Source organism: Dermacentor silvarum, chromosome 2 (genome assembly GCF_013339745.2).
Source record: "Dermacentor silvarum isolate Dsil-2018 chromosome 2, BIME_Dsil_1.4, whole genome shotgun sequence".
Taxonomy (NCBI): domain Eukaryota; kingdom Metazoa; phylum Arthropoda; class Arachnida; order Ixodida; family Ixodidae; genus Dermacentor; species Dermacentor silvarum.
The window spans coordinates 45474139-45491992 of record NC_051155.1 but is presented as its reverse complement, the minus strand read 5'-3'; the positions used below and the strand labels follow the sequence as shown (position 1 = coordinate 45491992).

At 47.4% G+C, this 17854-nt stretch overlaps 1 protein-coding gene across 20 annotated transcripts in view; it reads left to right on the top strand.

Annotated features, from left to right (window-relative positions):
- LOC119439997 (calcitonin gene-related peptide type 1 receptor-like) overlaps window positions 1-17854 on the top strand; it is a 400718-nt gene that overhangs the window by 361367 nt on the left and 21497 nt on the right. For 4 of the 20 annotated variants that reach the window (XM_049661299.1, XM_049661289.1, XM_049661294.1 and 1 more), the window contains exons 5-8: window positions 3365-3450; window positions 15215-15377; window positions 15469-15588; window positions 16178-16284. The exons of 11 other annotated variants lie outside the window; for them this stretch is intronic. In XM_049661299.1, the coding sequence (XP_049517256.1) occupies window positions 3365-3450; window positions 15215-15377; window positions 15469-15588; window positions 16178-16284 (476 nt within the window). The remainder of the gene's footprint in view (window positions 1-3364; window positions 3451-15214; window positions 15378-15468; window positions 15589-16177; window positions 16285-17854) is intronic. 5 more of the 20 variants (XM_049661302.1, XM_049661284.1, XM_049661297.1 and 2 more) reach the window with 4 other exon arrangements.

Here is a 17854-nt window from a genome sequence, read left to right as displayed (position 1 = left end):
GGCCCGTTATACGCAGTGCCTCATGACTTCAAGCGTACCAGAGAGCTAGAAGAATGTCAACATCATACTAATTCACAAGAAGGGAGACGTTAAAGCATTGAAGAATTATAGGCCCATCAGCTTGCTTTCATTATTGTATAAAATATTCAGCAGGATCATTTCCAATAGAATCCGGGCGACACTTGACACTTGACACTTGACACACTTGACACTTCCTGCGTTCAGGAAGGGATATTCTACAATGGATCACATTACAAGTCATCAATAATGTAATCGACAAATCTGTGGAGTACAATCAGTGACTCTGTATGACTTTCATAAATTATGAAAAGGCATTTGATTCATTCGAGACACCAGCAGCCATAGAGGCATTGCGTGATGAAGGTGTACAGGAGGCATACGTGAATATCTTGGGAAATATATACAAACATTCCACAGCTACCTTGGTTCTCCACAAGAAAGGTAGAAAGTGACCTATCAAGAAAGGGGTCAGACAAGGCATAAATTCTGAATATCTGCACTTGTCAAAAGACGGAACCTGCACGAATGAGAAAGAACTCTGCAGTCTAATAAAGAAGAGAATTTGAAACAAATTTAAGAAGCCCTCGACATAAGCTCAATGCGTCTCTCTATAAGAGGATTAGGGGGCTGGACATGTTAGCTGGAGCGCCAGTAAGAGCACGCATATAAATTCTAATACAGGGCAAACGCACGTATGATTTACAACATCTACAAAGGTTCCACAGGTATCTTGGTTCTCCACAAGACAAGTAGAAAATTACCTATCAAGAAAGGGGCCAGGCAAGGAGATACAATCCCTCCAATGTAATTCGCTGCATGCTTAGAAGAAGTATTCAAGCTATTACTCTGGGAAGGTTTAGGAGTGATGATCAACGCGAATATCTCAGCAACCTTCGGTTTGCAGATGACCTGTTGCAGATGATTCTGTTCAGCAACACTAGCTACGATTGGCAACAAATAATTGAGGACTTTAACCGAGAAAGTGTAAGAGTGGGATTGAAGATTGATATGCAGAAGACAAAGATCATGTTCAATATCCTGGCAATGGAACAAGAGTTCAGGATCGCCAGTCAGCTACTAGAGTCTGTAAATGAGTACGTTTATCTAGGTCAATTACTCACAGGGGACCCTGATCATCAGAAAGAAATTTACAGAAGAATAAAATTGGGTTGGAGTGCATACGGCAGGCATTGTCAAATCCTGACTGGGAGCTTACCACTGTCGTTGAAAAGAAAAGTGTACAATCATTGCATTCAACCGGTGCTAACATATGGGGCAGAAACTTGGAAGTTAAAAAAGAAGCTCGAGAACAAGTTAAGGACCGCACAAAGAGCGATGGAACGAAAAATGTTAGGCCTAACGTTAAGAGACAGGAAGACAGCGGTGTGGATCAGAGAACAAACGGGGATAGCCGATATTCTAGTTGATATTAAGAGGGAAAAATGGAGCTGAGCAGGCCATGTAATGCATTGGGTAGATGACCGGTGGACCATTATAGTTACCTAATGGATACCGAGAGAAGGGAAGCGCAGTCGAGGATGGCAGAAAATTAGGTTGGGTGATGAAATTACGAAAGTTGCAGGCGCAAGTTGGAATCAGTAGCGCAAGACAGGGGTTATTGGAGGTCACCGGGAGAGACCTTCGTCCTGCAGTGGACTTGAAAATAGGCGGATGATGATGATGATGATTATGATGATGATGATGATCACAGTCAGTAGTTAGCCCAACCTGTTCATTCCTTTCTTACAGATATTGAGACACTCGGCTGCACTGAAAAGGCATCTTATGGCTGCACGTGTTATGAGATTCTGCTTTTTTTACTTTGAAGTTGCACATTATAATACGTTTTCTTCAAAGGCTAGAAAATCGCAGTATCCTCTGTAATCAAAAGAGATATCGACAGCGACCCCAGCTGCTGCATTTTCACACGAGTGAAAAGGTATAAAATGACCGAATGAGCAAAAAGGAATTTCTGGCTAACCGCACCCAATTTGTTCGCGTTAATAATCAAGCCTCTAGTTCTCTTCCGGTAACATCAGGCGTTCCGCAAGGGTCAGTCCTTGGTCCCCTCCTATTTCTAATATATATTAATGACCTACCAACGCATGTCTCTTGTAACGTCGGTATCTTTGCCGATGACTGTGTTATCTAACGCACAGTTAATAACCCCTCTGATCAACTAGCTCTCCAAAGTGACCTAAACTGCGTCCAGAACTGGTGTAACCGATGGCTCATGGAACAAAACCCTGATAAATGCAAACTCGTGTCGTTCATCCGAAAACGTAATCCTCTCCTGTTCGCTTATACAATCTCGCATGTCACCATAGAATTAACACGTCTTATAAGTACCTCGGCGTAACGTTCTCTAATGATCTAATCTGGAACGCGCATGTCACTAAAATCGTATCATCTGCTAACAAAAGCCTTGGCTTAAAACGTCATCTACGTCACACGCCACCAGACCTAAAACTGCTTGCCTACAAGTCACTCGTACGCTCTAAGCTGGAATATGCATCTTCCATCTGGAGCCCTAACCAAAAATATCTAATAAAGTGCCTAGAATCGGTACAAAATCGTGCCAGAAGATTCATTCATTCGTGCTATTCATACAATACCAGTATATCATCGTTGAAAGCAGAGTCCGGCATATCAACCCTGGCTTGTCGGCGTCGTATCGCTAGTTTGTACTTATTCCATAAGTTTTTTTACAGCTCACTTAATCATCCACCCTACATCAGTCCTCCGGCCCGCATTTCACTTCGCATTGGTCATCCCCTCCAAGTCGCCCGGCCATGTGCGCACACTACCACTTTTGCCTCATCGTTCTTCCCACGCTCAGCCTCGGGCTGGAACGGCCTTCCATACGACATTGCTACAATCACCTGGCCATCCACATTTTTGAGCTGTATAACTTCCATATTTAACCGCGAGCAAACATGTACCTAAACATCATTTGCTTGTGTATTATTTACTTTATACTTGTTGCCCACCCCTTATGTAATACCCCCAACCCTGGGGGCCTTTAGGTAATAAAGTGAAAGTGAAAAGTGAAAGAAAATGATAGGTAAATTGTTTAGGACTTAATATATTTACGTATGCAGAAATCTACAGAAATGAATCAGGAGGTATCAAATATGAAGCATGAAGACGTCAGGCTTTCGTAAAATATTGTCGTTGGTCTTCGAGAAGAAAGTAGCGCGACTTAGCGGCCATTCACCATGCCAGTCGTGCTTCCATACGTATGTTGACACTATAAAAAGGGGAGGTTCTGCTATAATGCTGACAAAAATGGGCTTCTTGTTCACTTATATGTTCACTTGCCGCTGTTATTACCTCATCGCAGGCACTGCGTTCTACCACTGCCTCACGCAAGGTTCTTGGAAAGGCCCACTCGCACACTACGGCTATTGCACAACTAAGCTAAACCCCGTAAGTACTTTTCACAATATGCAGCTCAAACCACGTCCGGCGTAAATTAAACTTCTCAAGGATCTTGGTCGTGCATTTGTGTCGTGGCACTTACTGGCTGTGCTGATGGAAGCCGCAGCTCAGACGAAGCGTAGGCTAATTAGCCGCTTGCGACCTTCAGCAACCTTTCTGCATCTGCTTATATGTGTCTGTGCTCAAAGCAAATGAGAATAATGAGAATTAAAGCTTATGTCTGGGAAAACGGTTATTTATCGAGTAAAAGCAAATTCAAACGTTCGTGTAAGGGCCGCAGTCGTGTAAGGGTCACCCCCCCCCCCCCCAATTGGCAGCCCAAAATATAGAGAGAAAAATTGTAGGATCCTGCAGCTTCGCCTTTAAGAGTGGAACGCGATTGCGTTATCTAGCCCCATTCGCATCACATTTTTGTTATGAGCAGGCGTCACTGCAACACACAACGTGAGAAAGCCAGCTCACAAAAACCAAGCTTACTCCGTTCTGCTTAAAGTCGGCTTCACTTTTAAACATAAGTGCTTTGGTGGGAAGACATCTTTCCAAGGGCAATATAAGCCGTCTTATATCAAAATGTGAAGGCCCTAGGACCTCTTTTTAATAATTGTTTGCTGTTGCCCCGAGGCGCGCGCGTGTCCAAAACGCGTTATGCAGACTAAGTCGCAGTATGACCGGCCGGGGACGCGGGCGCCATCTGTATGGTGTTTTATCAAGTAACCTATCCGGGCGTGCCGCTGTTCTATCGTATAAATGCTGGAAAAGGGGTTTGTGTGTAAGTTTCCTCGTAACAGAATTATATTTTCTCGTCCTATTCAAATTACAATCCGATGCTGTCCTGTCAGAACGTTGTGGTGAAGTCGTACTTTACTATTTTCTGACGGTTATTACTTTGATAAATTCAATTTTTATTCACTAACGCCTTACGAACACACGGAGGGACTGCGCGGTCGGGGATGGTTCGGAACGATTTTCTATGCCGGGCAACGCCCCTGACGCCGACACCGGTTTTTTTGCGACACGGGCCGCGTTCAAATTTCCCATAGAGAACCAATCGCGTCCGGTGCCCCGATGCCGCGAGCGCCGAGCTTGCGCACCGTCGAATTTTCGCGCGCTGCGTATTTCTGCCTGCCGCTACTAGATGGCGATAGCCGGGGCGTGTACAAGATCTAGGTCCTCCTCCCCTTGTCTTCAATAAAGTTTATTTCCTCCTCCTCCTCCTCCGGGTGTGCACAAGTCGCTGGCTGCGCACTCACCATTTTGACCTAAACGTGCGGTTCCGTGCAAGGGCCGCATCTGATCAAAATTGTGAAAAATTTGCAGCCCTTAAACGAGTCTATAAAGGTATACTTCATCTTAGGACCACATCGAATGCTATTTTCCGCTTTAATAATTGCATAACAGCCTACACGTCGGTGCTAAAGAAAAGCACCACTGCTTCCAGATCAACTAAACTTCTCTAACGTAGGTGCACTTCATGATCCTTCAGCACACTGTTTCTTTCGTTATTGCCTCATCAATTATCATTTTCAGTGGTGAGACGAGCGAAAGGCAGTCATGAAGCTCACCTCCGTAAAGTTGTCAGTAGTAGTTGAAGAAGAGATGTCTGAGGCTGTAGCAAACACTTCGACAATGGATAAGTAAATGAGGTCGTAAGAATATGTTTCCGCATCTTTTTAATGGCGGAGCTGTATAAGCTTTTTCTTTCCCCGCGTAGCGTTCGCAAAAACTCGCCTAGCCAAGACGTCACTATGCGTTGCCTAGCAACCACCTCGCGGAGCGGCGTGTGCTTTGCCTCGTCTCCGTACAGAGAGCATGTTCCCTTGACATGGGATGTTAAGTAGAGGGAAGGAGAGCATGCGCGTGGCGCGTGCTATGCTCGGGAGAGAGAAACAGAAAATGAGAGCGAGAGAGAGAGAAAGAAATTGTAGCAGCACCAACGAGTCAACGCGCAGAGCTGCTGCCGTTTCCTCGTTTCCCCGCTTTCGTGTCGAACGCGCGCGGTATCCGTGACTGCAGCAGGCGCCTCTGGTGGCGGCTGGGCAGGTTTCGACCAGCCACGCCCCGGCAATTGTGGAGGCGCAGCTTGGCCGTGACGTCACCGGGGAGATAAAGCTCAGAGCCGCCACGACGGTGGCAGAACTCTCGGCAGAACATGTAGTCTTGACATGGGGACGTCCAAAGAAGATCCAGACAGACGAAGAAGGATGCTGGACACACGCTCATCTTGAAGCGCGTCGCGCGGCTAAGCGAGAATCTGCGCGTCGGCGGCGAGCCGATTCGGAATACCGTACCTAGCAGCACTTAGCATTTCCTAGCAAAACTTAGCCAAGCCTAGTAACACCTGGAGGAAGCTAGGTCGATCACCAGCTCTGCTGTATACTCCAGCATTGCACCACTAGTGCAAGCTGCCCACATTTTATTTCGATAGCAATTATATGGACACTTCAACCGGATTTCCGCCGTCGGCTTCGCCATTGCCGTCGTCGTCACCGTCGCCGTGAGGTTCCGTATAAAGTCCAAGGGCGATAAAATCGTTGCCGGGCGCCGTATGCGAAAGCCGTAGTGAAAGCGCGCGGGGGACGCGCGCTATCACGGAGAGCGAACGCACGGCGGAAAGCAAACGCGACCGTCGTGCGAAAGGACCGTGGGGGTATGAGAGGGAGGGAGGCGGGGCGACGCTGTGCTGCTTCACCAAATGCTTATCTTGCAACCGGGCGCAAGGGGCCACTCAATCTTCCACGCGAAAGCAAGAAAGCGGGAAGGCAGCACGGGAGGGAGGGGGGGGGCAGCTTCTCCTCTGCCTACAACTTCACCTCTGCGCAACTCCTCTGCACTTTGCCCGGCAGTGGAGGTCGCCCGCACCGTCTCTTATCTCCACACGGCTCTGACCTTTGTATACGCTGTGTATTCGCCGCTCATTTTCCGTTGAAGCGATAGACCGCGCGAACCTTTGCCCGCTGTGCGCGGCGGCGCTTGCTGCCAGCGTTTTGACAGCCGTTGTCTGCGGTCATTCAGTGTGATCTATTCATGTTTGCTTGTGCCCGCTCACACGGGCCACGCTTGTTAATTCAGTTAGTAAGCGAATGTATCCAAGTTTATGTAGCCGATAAAACTACTATCCCTACTCCGAATAGCTCTCTACTAATTTGCTATCGCAATCGATGCTTCGTCTTTCAGGCGAAACTGCGACATTCTTTTTTTATTATGCAGTATTCTGGTTTCAACTGTTATACAAGTGTTCTACACAGCTGTTTGTTTGTCACTTTCTCTACAGAGAAAGTGACACATAACAATAATTTGTGCCATCATGGCATTTATCATAACAGGAAAACGAGCGTTCCCAGGTGACGAGAGCCTGAAACGTTAGGCTGGTTGGTATACTTACCTCGCAAGGAAGTGACATCTTGCGTCATTCTCTAAATGAACTCACTGCAACGATGCTTCCTCAAGCCGCATGATTGCTGCAATTATATTGAACTTCTCTAATAGATGAAAATTCGCTTGCTATAGGATTTATAATTATGGGAGGAGGAAAGCGTGTGCGATGAGCCTTTCCTCCTCGATGGCGCGGCTTGTATGTGTTGCTGTCGCCTGCTGGGGAACAATTTGGGAATGTTTTAGCTCATTATCCGTGAATTTATTTGATGGCATTCATACAAGATTGTCGCAGATGCACTTCGTAGCCTTTCGCTGCAGCATTAACTACAACACGCGGCAATTTCTCTTGGGTGCGCAACAAGCGACGTGCTTCAGCCGCCGTGTGTGTACGTCTGTACGGTACGGTACGCTTCTGGTATTTCTCAAAAAAGGGACACACCTGTAGCGCTCCACTGCCGATAGCATTGCATGTGTAGCGTGCGTTGGAAAATGTCGCCCGACTATTACTAACTGAATGAACAAGCGTGTGTGAGCGCGCACAAATGAATAGATCCCTGAATGACCGCAGACAACGACTGTCACGCTGGCAGCAAGCGCAAACGCCGCAGCGGCGAAGGTACGTGCGGTCTATCGCTTCAACGGAAACTGAGCGGCGAATGCACGGCGCATAAAGGTCAGAGCCGTGGGGAGATGAGACGGTGCCCGACGAGCGCGGTTGTTGGCACGCCCCCCCCCCCCCCCCCCCCCGCTCCCTCCGGCGCTGGCTTCCCGCTTCCTTGCTTGCGCGTGGGAGATTGAGTGCGTTCGCTCTCCGTGACAGCGCGCGTCCCCGCACGCTTCCGCTCGGGCATACGGCGCGCGGCGACGGCGACGGCAGAAATCCGGTTGAAGTGTCCATATAATTGCTATCGCAATAAAATAAACACCGCACCAATTTGTCAAGCGGACAACTGACGCAGGGTGTGCAGACGTAAAGCCGCAATAAAGCACAGTAGTGTCAAAATGCCCCTACGAAAGCGGCGGTACTTCAAATCAACAGTTCTGTGCCCCCCACGGTAGCCCTGCGTGTATTGTGTTGCTCGAGGACACGGGTTCGATCCCGACTGTGTATCCGCATGGTTTTAATTTACAACGCTTTTCAGATATTTAACTAAGGGACAAAGGGTTTCATAATTTCTGGTGCTAGCTTTGTTTTATGAACTACAAGAGTAAAGTGTAAAAAATTGAAAGTCCTTCTGCTGTCGAGGCAATGGGGGTAAGCGAAGCTTGTGGCAAGACGACGCTGTCGCAGCGTTCCGCTTTGTTTGGCCTAAGGTCAGGGTCGGCGGCTCTTCGCTGACGTTTGGCCTGGGCTTCGGAAGCCCTCACGCTAGAATGGGCACGTTGACGACGACCCCTTTCCCGAGCGAGTTTGCGGCGCCGTTGCTGAAACGCAGCCTGCTCCTCGGCGGAACACACCACGCGGCGCACACCCCTTTGCTTCCCTTTCCCTCCCCGCAACACATCAAACGATCCTGATTGGTCGCGCGCTTCACGTAAAACGGCGCTGGCGCAGCTTTCCCCGTACCTGCTCTTTCTTTCTTCCTTCCCTTCTTTCTTTCTTTTTTCCTTTCCTTCCTTCATTCCTTCCTTCTTTCTTTATTTCTTGTCACTGGTTCATATCTGCATATCCCTGGCTCATACCCGCATAACCCAAGGAGGGTTTACGCCACACCTTTCTTTTTGCGTGACTACGCCGCCACCGAAATCTGTAACGTAATACAAGCTTCGCTTGAAAAGAATTCTTGTTGTCAGTGCTAAAGTCTTGTCGTCAGTGCTAAGTCTGTTGCGGAGTACTCGTAGAGTGTCCATGTTCCTGCAGTAGAATTCTTGGTTAGAACCTAATGAGTGTTGTCAAGGTCTTACCCCTTCATTCGCGTTGCCTAAACGTTCGAAGGGGACGTTACGTAATGTTAGAGATTGCCTTATTCGTAACTCATTACTGCTTAAACCACGTAATGAGTAATACTTTAAGGACGCTTTCTCCTTAGAGTATTTGTAGTATTAACCGTTATGCTGTAAATGCGAAAACACCCGTGTACTTAGATTTAGGTGCACGTTAAAGAACCCCAGGTGGTCCAAATGTCCGGAGTCCCCCACTACGGCGTGCCTCATAATCAGAACTGGTTTTGGCACGTAAAACCCCATAATTTCATTTTTCCGTTATGCTGTGCACAAAAATCACTGTCACGTTTTCAAATGGCGTGAGAGGCATGGCAGGAGGCGCCAGATCGGCCAGTCTTGTTTAAACTACCCACGACACGGCGTTTCAGCGAAAATCACCGAAAGTATCTGTATCCGAACTGATTTATTGTTTCCAAATGCACGTTTCTGGAAATCTCGGTAGTAAGGCGCTGGTCTCCTTCAGCATGAAATACACGCGTCGTATATGTAACTGGTGCTCTTCGGCACAAATGAAGTTCAGTGTTTTCCTCTCGAGGGATGATAGGTTCAAATCCGTGACGTGAAAACAGAGCTTCTCTAGCGCCAGTGAAGTTGACGGCTGTAGGCATGCTGCAACGTAGTTTTGTCGATAAGATTGCAACCACACGGGCAACTAAACGGTTTATAGCTAAAGAAATAGATGCTAGGTTCAGCTGGTCATCAGGCATAAGGTATTTTCGTTTTTTTTATTCTTCCCCTAGTCGAAACATTTTTGTAAATAGTGCATAGTGCACAATGTGCACTATGGGAGTCAACTGAAAATTTTGGAATATCATGCAGGAAGCGGTGATGTGGGAGATAGTATGGTTGCGATAATACGAATGTCAAGGACTCTACATGTAGATTAGTGACTTCGTGCTCATATCTCCCTATCAGCTTCGTTCGATAGCTGGACTTTCGAATCAGATCGATTAGGACTGTCACTGAAATACAACCTTGGAGTAAGGAACCGAATACCGAATATTTTCTAATTTCTAAACAACGGGGAAGATAAGAGATGCGTGCATGAAGTTTATTTTCATTAGAAGATAGAAAGGCTAGTTAACGCTATTTGATACACGTAATGCCACTCACGTCTGGGCTTTCGGTCAACTAAAGAGCTTTACTGAAGAGACACAACTGAAAAGCGGTTTGTTCTGGTGCGTCATGACAATGAGAGTAAAGAAACACAGGGGCACCAGGCCCCCAGACGTTCATGGAGCACTGCGCATTGTTTTAAATGGATTCAGACACCGTGAGATTGTTTGAGTGACAAGTTGCTTCGTTAGTTACTTTGCCTAAACTTGGAACACAATCAATGAAGTGATGCGGGCTACTTGGTTGCTGGAGCTTGCATTAATGTTTTCTGCGCAGACTCACAAACTCACACAGAAACAAACAAGCAGACTGGGTGAGCGTTGGACATCCCTCGCAGCGTCTACTTGCTTTTGTATGAGTGTGTATTTAGTCCGCGCTGCTAATGTGAATTAGAAGAAAAGTTTGCAGGCAGCCTAAAAGGGAAGCATCCTCTTTTATTAAACGGAGCAGAAGTTAGCTACTTTACTCATTCACTGAGCAACTGGTGCCTCTCCGCAGCAAGCGTGGCTACCCTGCTGGAAATCATACCCTGCACTTGGTGTCCTTCCTACAGACGGCAACATAATATTTAATTGTGGGATTTCACGTCCCAAAGCAACAGCCGTCGCATAAGGAACGTCGTATTGAGAACATTGGCATTAATTTCGACCCCTTGGGGTCATTTAAGGTGCATCTGAATTTAGTGCACGAGTGTCTTGGCATTCTGCGCCGCCATAGTAATGCGGTCTACACGGCGGGGAAGTGAACGCGCGACCAGCAGCAGAGTCCCATTGCCATTGTACTATCGCGGCGGGTTCTGCAGACTCCGAAAGTGTTGTTATACCTGATATTCAATTTGAAACGAATGGTCGATAGATCTGACTACTTCATTCCTGAATCAATTACGAATTGAATATCAGACTATTTGAATTGTTTTAACAATTCGCAGTGCTTGGAGGCATTTATCTTATATATGTGAATTACATTGTCTAAAGCCGAAATTCTCAAAGAATGCAGACATAAAGAATAGGAAGCTCTCTACACAAACCTTTCTATGGCTCGAAACCTTCGCGCAAGTGGTCTTCAAGCCGTTTTGCATAAGGAGAAATATTTACTGTGACTCTAGTTGTCTAGTGCAATTCCGAGAAGTGCCTCATGTTCTTTAACTGCGTCATAGAGTGATGAAGGAAAACACCCTAAGTCGCCATTTTATTGTGATAGCCATTATATGGACATTCCAAGCGGATTTCAGCCGTAGCCATCGCCGTCGCCGTTAGGCTCCGTAGGACGTCCAAGGGCGATCACATCGTCGACGCGCGCCGTATGCTGAAAGCGAGCGAGGGACGCGCGCTTTCACAGAGAGCGACCGCACGGCGGAGAGCAAACGCGCGTTCTGCGCCGTGCTCCCTGAAGGGCTACGGAATTAAGCGTCTCGTTCCTCCTTTACACAGCGGGCAAGGACTAAAAACTCCGACACAAACACTTTCCCAGCCAACGTAACCCTTGCAGCGCAAACACCGAGGGGGTGGAGCCACTCTCCGCGCACTCCACGCAAGGTAACTCCATCGTCCCATGAAAACATAACTTTGTGGCCTAGGCGGTTCTTGAAAGCGAGGCTCATGACAGACACATTCGCACCAGTATCAACTAAAGCAGTGGTCGGCAATCCGTTAACTAGCACATTCACTTTGTTTTTGATCATCACAGCAGGCAGAGGTATTTCATCCAAAGACCGTCCGGCGACCTCACCTCCATCGGCCGCGGAGGCTAGTTTCCCGGCGGGGGCGAAGATGCACGGCGCCGAGGGGACGGAGAACGACGAGGACGGTTAATTGGTGGTGTCAGGCTGCGGTCAGACGCTGGCGAATCGCTGCGTCTGACCGCAGCGATTCGCCAGCGTGAGAATCGGTGTCCTTGGTAGGCTGCCCGCACATTGACGGTGTCCTTCGCGAAAACATCGGCGGTGTCCTTCGTGGCTGACGGTGTTGGCGACAGTAACGAGCTATGTGTACCGTGGAACCGCAGCTGTAGCACACGGGAGGGTCACGGTTCACTGTATACTCTTCAAAACCAATGCTTGCTCTCTGTGGGCGGTAAGCGAGTTCGTTCTCTCTTGGGTAACTCGCCTCCGGTGTTCGCTGGGATCGGTTGTATCGGTCGTAATTGGGGTCCTGGTAGTAGGGTCGACGTTGCTCTGGTCGCGTCCCGGCATCATAAGTCACGGGGCCTTGGCGATAATACCGTGGCTCTGCCCATCGTGATCGAGCGTCAGAGGGAGCGCCGCTTTCGTAAACAAGTGGTGGCTGTCGAGGCGGGAGTCTATATTCCGCTGGATACTCGGAGAAGGATGAAACGGTTGTCTCAACAGCTGGGGACGAGCATGGGTGATAAGTATCGCGGTGAGTCACTTGTGAGTGCAGGCTGAGCTCTTCTCGAACTATTTGACGGATCGTTGAAGCAAGATCGAGCGACTGGTCGTTATCTATGCTTGCAACGGTCGTAACGTTGGCTAATCTGCCAAACGTCGGCGTAACGCGCCTCGTCTTAAGCTGCTCGAACGTGCGGCAGTGCCGGATGACGTCGGCGACAGAGGCCAGGTTGTCTTTAGCAATCAGAAAGCTATAAACGTCCTCGGCGATTCCTTTTAGGATGTGCCCGACTTTGTCTTCCTCGGACATGCCAGAGTCCACCATCGTGCAGAGTTTTAGCACTTCCTCAATGTAGGTCATGCATGTTTCGCCCGGTACTTGCGCGCGTTGTGAAAGCGTCTGCTCTGCCCTTTTCTTTTTCGTCACGGAGTCACCGAAGCGCTCTTTGATTTGCGAAACAAATCTTTCCCATGTTGTGAATGTCTCCTCGTTGTTGTCAAACCACACCAACGCGGTATCCGTAAGAAAGAACACAACGTTGGAAAGCTGGGAAGTGCTATTCCACTTGTTGTAGGCGCTCACCCGTTTGTAATGGATGAGCCATTCATCGACGTCTTCGCCCGGTTTTCCAGCGAAGGGACGTGCATCTCGTAGTTGCTGGGCAGAACTGGCAGAGGCTGGGACAGGCCGTTGCTCTTTCGCGTCGCGGGACATCTCCAACTCCACTGGGTTCGGTGGAAGTCCAGCAAGGCGGCGGTTTCGACGAAGAACTTGCGGTATAACCTCCGTCTTCGGGTGTCGATTACCCAGCACCTTCCACCACAACTGTTACGGAGAGTTGGGCAGAAATGACTTTATTTACAGGAGATGGATGATGGTGAGTGCGCAACCAGGCCTAGAAGCACTTCGTCCTCCTCTTCTTTCCAACTGCCTCTTGTATGCTCGTTACATTATATATATATATATATATATATATATATATATATATATATATATATATATATAGGGCAAACGCGACTTATTCCGCCGCGCGAAAGGTTGTGGGGGGACGGGAGGGGAGGCGATCCCAAATGCGTATTTATATAAAAGCCGGCAGATCCCAAGCCCTGTGGGAATCGATGTTATGCGAAGCAGTGTGCGGGCAGCCTACCAAGTTAACAAAACGACCATGAGAACACCAAGATGTAGGTGGCTCTTTCATGAACTACATGACACGCATGTCATGAAATTCATGTCATGAGTCCTCAGGACTCCCTTTAGCTACACCGAAGAGGCGCAAGCCTTTAAGGCGCAAGCCTAAGACATGCTCATGACTATGACTTCGACCATCAACATTTAGCCTTTTCCCTCACTTAGTGTCCAGGTCCGAAACAACTTTAGTGCTTTTTTAGCTATAATCTTTTTTTCGTTGAGTCAGTGTCATTTTTGCTCAGCCATTCCCATGATTATGACTTCTACCGTCATCCTTTGGTGTTTTCTTCACTTCGCGCGCACGTCCGAACCCATTTCAGTGGCTTTTCAGTGTTAATGTATTTCTCTGAGTCATTGGCGTTTTTGCTGAGTCATGCTCATGACTAGAACGTCTACCACCTTCCTTTGTGTTTCCTTCACTTAGTACCCAGGTCTGAACCCAGTTCAGTGCTTTTTGAGTGTTAATCTTTTTCGCAGAGTCATTGTCAGTTTTGCTCAGTCATGGTCATGACTATGACTTCTACCATCATCCTTTAATGTTTCCGTCACTTATTACCCACGTCAGAACCACTTTGAGTGGCTTGTGATGGTTAGGCTTTTTTTTGCTGAATCATTGACGTTTTTCCTGAGTCATGCTTATGGATACCATTTATACCACCATCCTTTAGTGTTTCCTTCACTTAGTACCAACGTCCGAACCCATTTCAGTGGTTTTTGAGTGTTAATCTTTTCGCTGGGTCATTGTCATGACCTATATGACAGGCATGTCATGACATTTATGTCATGACCTGTCACTTATGTTCGTCATACATTCTTGTTATACTATGCTAATTTTGGTACCTATCAAGTTATCGGAACGACCATGAGAGCACCAAGCCGTAGGTGGCTGTTTCATGAGCTACATGACACGCATGTCATAAAATTCATGTCATGACATATCATTTATGTTCGTCATATACTCTTGTCATAGTATACTAATTTTGGTACATACCAAGTTACCGAAACGACCATGCGAGCGCAAGGACGTAGGCGGCTAGATACATAGATAGATAGATAGATAGATAGATAGATAGATAGATAGATAGATAGATAGATAGATAGATAGATACTGTCAAAATAGCAAATGCTCGCCAAGAAATGCTTCGCATTTAAAAACGTTGCGAGGCGAGAATGTGGTAAAGACTTCCGACGCTGCTCGACGTGTGTCCCGTCCTGATGTCGTCGAAAACCTCCGAGCTGCCTTCAGAGGTACCGGCAACAGCCATCAACGCCCCGCAAGTTCGGTGCGAAAGCGGGCAAAACGCCGGCGGCGTCGACAACAGTTCTGCGCGTTGCTGATGCGGCTGCATGTCCAAGTTTGTACAGCTGATAAAACTGCTATCCTTGCTCCGTGTAGCTCTCTGCTAATTTGCTATCGCAATTGATCCTTCGCCTTTCGGGTGAAACTGCGACATTTTTACCACTGCGGAAATTTGAAATTCATAAGTATTAGCTCAGTGGTGCTCAACATCACGATAAGCGGCATCATAATGCGGCAGGTTAACTAAACCAAATCTGTTACCGCTATTACCGATGAAACAAATTGTAACTTCTCCCTCGCGAATCGGGAGAAATTCCGAGTACAAACAAATTTAAAAGAATGTCTGCGTCTCTTCATGCCGCCACACTTTCGTTTCCTCACAGGCTTTCAAACATCAACGAGCACAGCTGTAGTGTGCACTATTATAAACAGGGAGAAAACACTGACCGAACATCCAATTTCCGTCTCCTCATTCTAGGACCCAGAATTAAAGCTCCTGTGGGACATTACTGACGAAATCGGGGAGTACGTTCCTTGGGAGCAGAGTTCGCCGCGTGGTGAAAACTGGATGTGGGAGCAGAAGATCCACCACTTCAAGCATTGCCTGGAGCACGTTCTTCTCAAGCCATTTCCGGAACAGGGTAACGCTTTGTAAATCCCACTATTTATGTGTGCGTCGGCAATCAGGATGCCTGGAGGATCAGCATTGACCAGAAAGTTTATTGACTGCAGGCGTCAATGATTCCTTTTGTCCCCGAACGTGGGACGGCTGGAACTGCTGGGATGACACACCTGCAGGTCAGACTGCTTTCGCCCCCTGCCCACAGTTCGTGGCTGGATTCATTTCATCGAGTAAGTAAACGCAGTCTAAATACCACCAGGCCCTCATCTCTCGCGACCCTAGTCTGCGCCAAAAAAAATCGTCGATCAAATTTATATACAGCTGTATATACTGACACGTAAATCCGTATAATGCATTCTTTGGGTTCATAATAGGATACTAATATAAAGCTTGCTCTCAATAGACAAATGAACACTGGCCTGCTTCAAACTAAGAATAACAAAAGCGAAATAGCATACCGCTGTTTCTTTTCAATTATATATTGGCTTGCTCTCTGCTTCTTACTTCCCGACACGAGTACACCTTCTATTAACGTTGAAGGTGGCGTGTAATATCGCCTTCAACGCAATAGTGTCATTCGGTGGCTCTTTTACAACGTAGACGGTCAGTCTATATTCGAATATTATATATGTCGTACTTAAGACCGAGTTGCTCTGCTAATACATGAGATGCGTGCGGCGGCAACGTGAAAATTCTAGTCTAAAAGCACAACATTTTATTCCTTCCTCCCACGCCTCCCCTCGCCCCGAGGTAACTGATGAGAAAAAAAATGTGCACCTGAAACGTTCCTCGATCATTTCATTTCGTTTTCTCACCAAGGACAAGCGCACAAGCTGTGCACGGCCAATGCCACATGGTTCCGTCATCCAATCACAGGAATCATCTGGTCCAACTACACAGCATGCGTAGACACCCACGACCTTCAGGTGAGTGTGATCAAATTGTCGGACTTGCTATTTCGTACGTACTCTTTCCTTGGTAGAAGACGCACTTCGAACATTTAACCAACTCACCGCGATGGCTAAGAGGCTGTGTCATCCGACTACTTCACGGGTTCAGTTACCCATGGCGGAAGCGGCCGCTTTCTTATGGGTTCAGAATGCCCAGACGCCAACGTACACAACTCTAGAAGCACGTTAGGGAATAGACTCAATTTACCCGAAGTACGCTAATTCTGCGGCTCTCATAGCCTGTTTATGGGACGTAGAAACCAATGCATCAAATGAATGAATGAATCAGTCAATCAATTATTCATTCAAACTCTGATTTTTAAAGGTATATAGCATCCTATTTTATGCAGGCAGGATACCAGAACGTTTTCAAAGGTTGTATCTTGGGTAGAGCACTGCACGGGCCGATTTCTTCAGCCCGGGCCCGGCCCAGGCCCGTTTTCACGTTGGACTGCCCGCCCGGGCCCGACCAAACGTTTTATGGTTAGAATAATCTACGTTACCCGCCCGGCCCGGCCCGCCATCCCTTTACCTTAAGCCCGAGCCCGGCCCGAGCCCTGTTAGAAACCTGCCCGAACCCGGCCCGAGACCGAAAAAGACCACCGAGTGGCATTAAAAAAATAACATAAAGAAGATAATGAAACGAATTTATTCTTAAGGCATAAATACATGTCATATGCAATTATGAACCCCATTTGATCGGTCTGAACGCAAATACCAGCGCGCGAAGTAGTACGAATGACCCTGCCGAGCAGTATCGCCAGCAGTTTCCAACGCCGCGACCTTGATGCGGCCCAATCCACTTCTATCGCAGCGCCACCACAGTATTTTTCCACGTCGGGTGCCTCACTGCCAAGCATGCGCCACCCCAGCCTCTCGTTCCACTCAACCGTATTCTAGTACACTCGAAGCTTTGCGTCGATCCTCTCTGCCTTGCATGCGTAATCATGCTAACGAAGATTAAAATTTGGAGTCGGATATCTCGGAGCACATACATGCTAGAAGAATTGTTTCAAGTGTAACTGTGTAGAAACACGACTGCCTCTAACTTTTGAACGCAAACACACACACTTACTGCAGTGAATAAAAATTTAATTATTCAATTTGAGCTTATTCGGCTGCTGACAGCGATAATCGTCATCTCACTTTGTGTCCCCCTGGCCACCAAACTAATTTGACCAGGTGGTCTTCGCGTGCCTCCAAGTGCCTAACTATAAGAAAATGATAAAGCTTAATTTTGAACACCCGGTATAACCATGCGGCGACTGAATCTGTTTTTCGTACAACAAGAGCACGTAGCATAGTCTTATGTGCTATATTTTAAGGTGTTTCAACGCTGTTTGGAAGGTTAGGCTGTAAACTGCTATGGCATACCTCATGTGAGATTGTGCGGAACTTAAGCATATAATAATGTTAACCGCGTGTTTAGCGGAAACAGGTTGTATGACGTGTAAGAAGAGGTATTTTCCTGTAGATGATAAAAGTTGTTTTATGAACAGGTGTGTGCTACGAAAACTCTGAATTTATATATTAAACTGATCCAGTT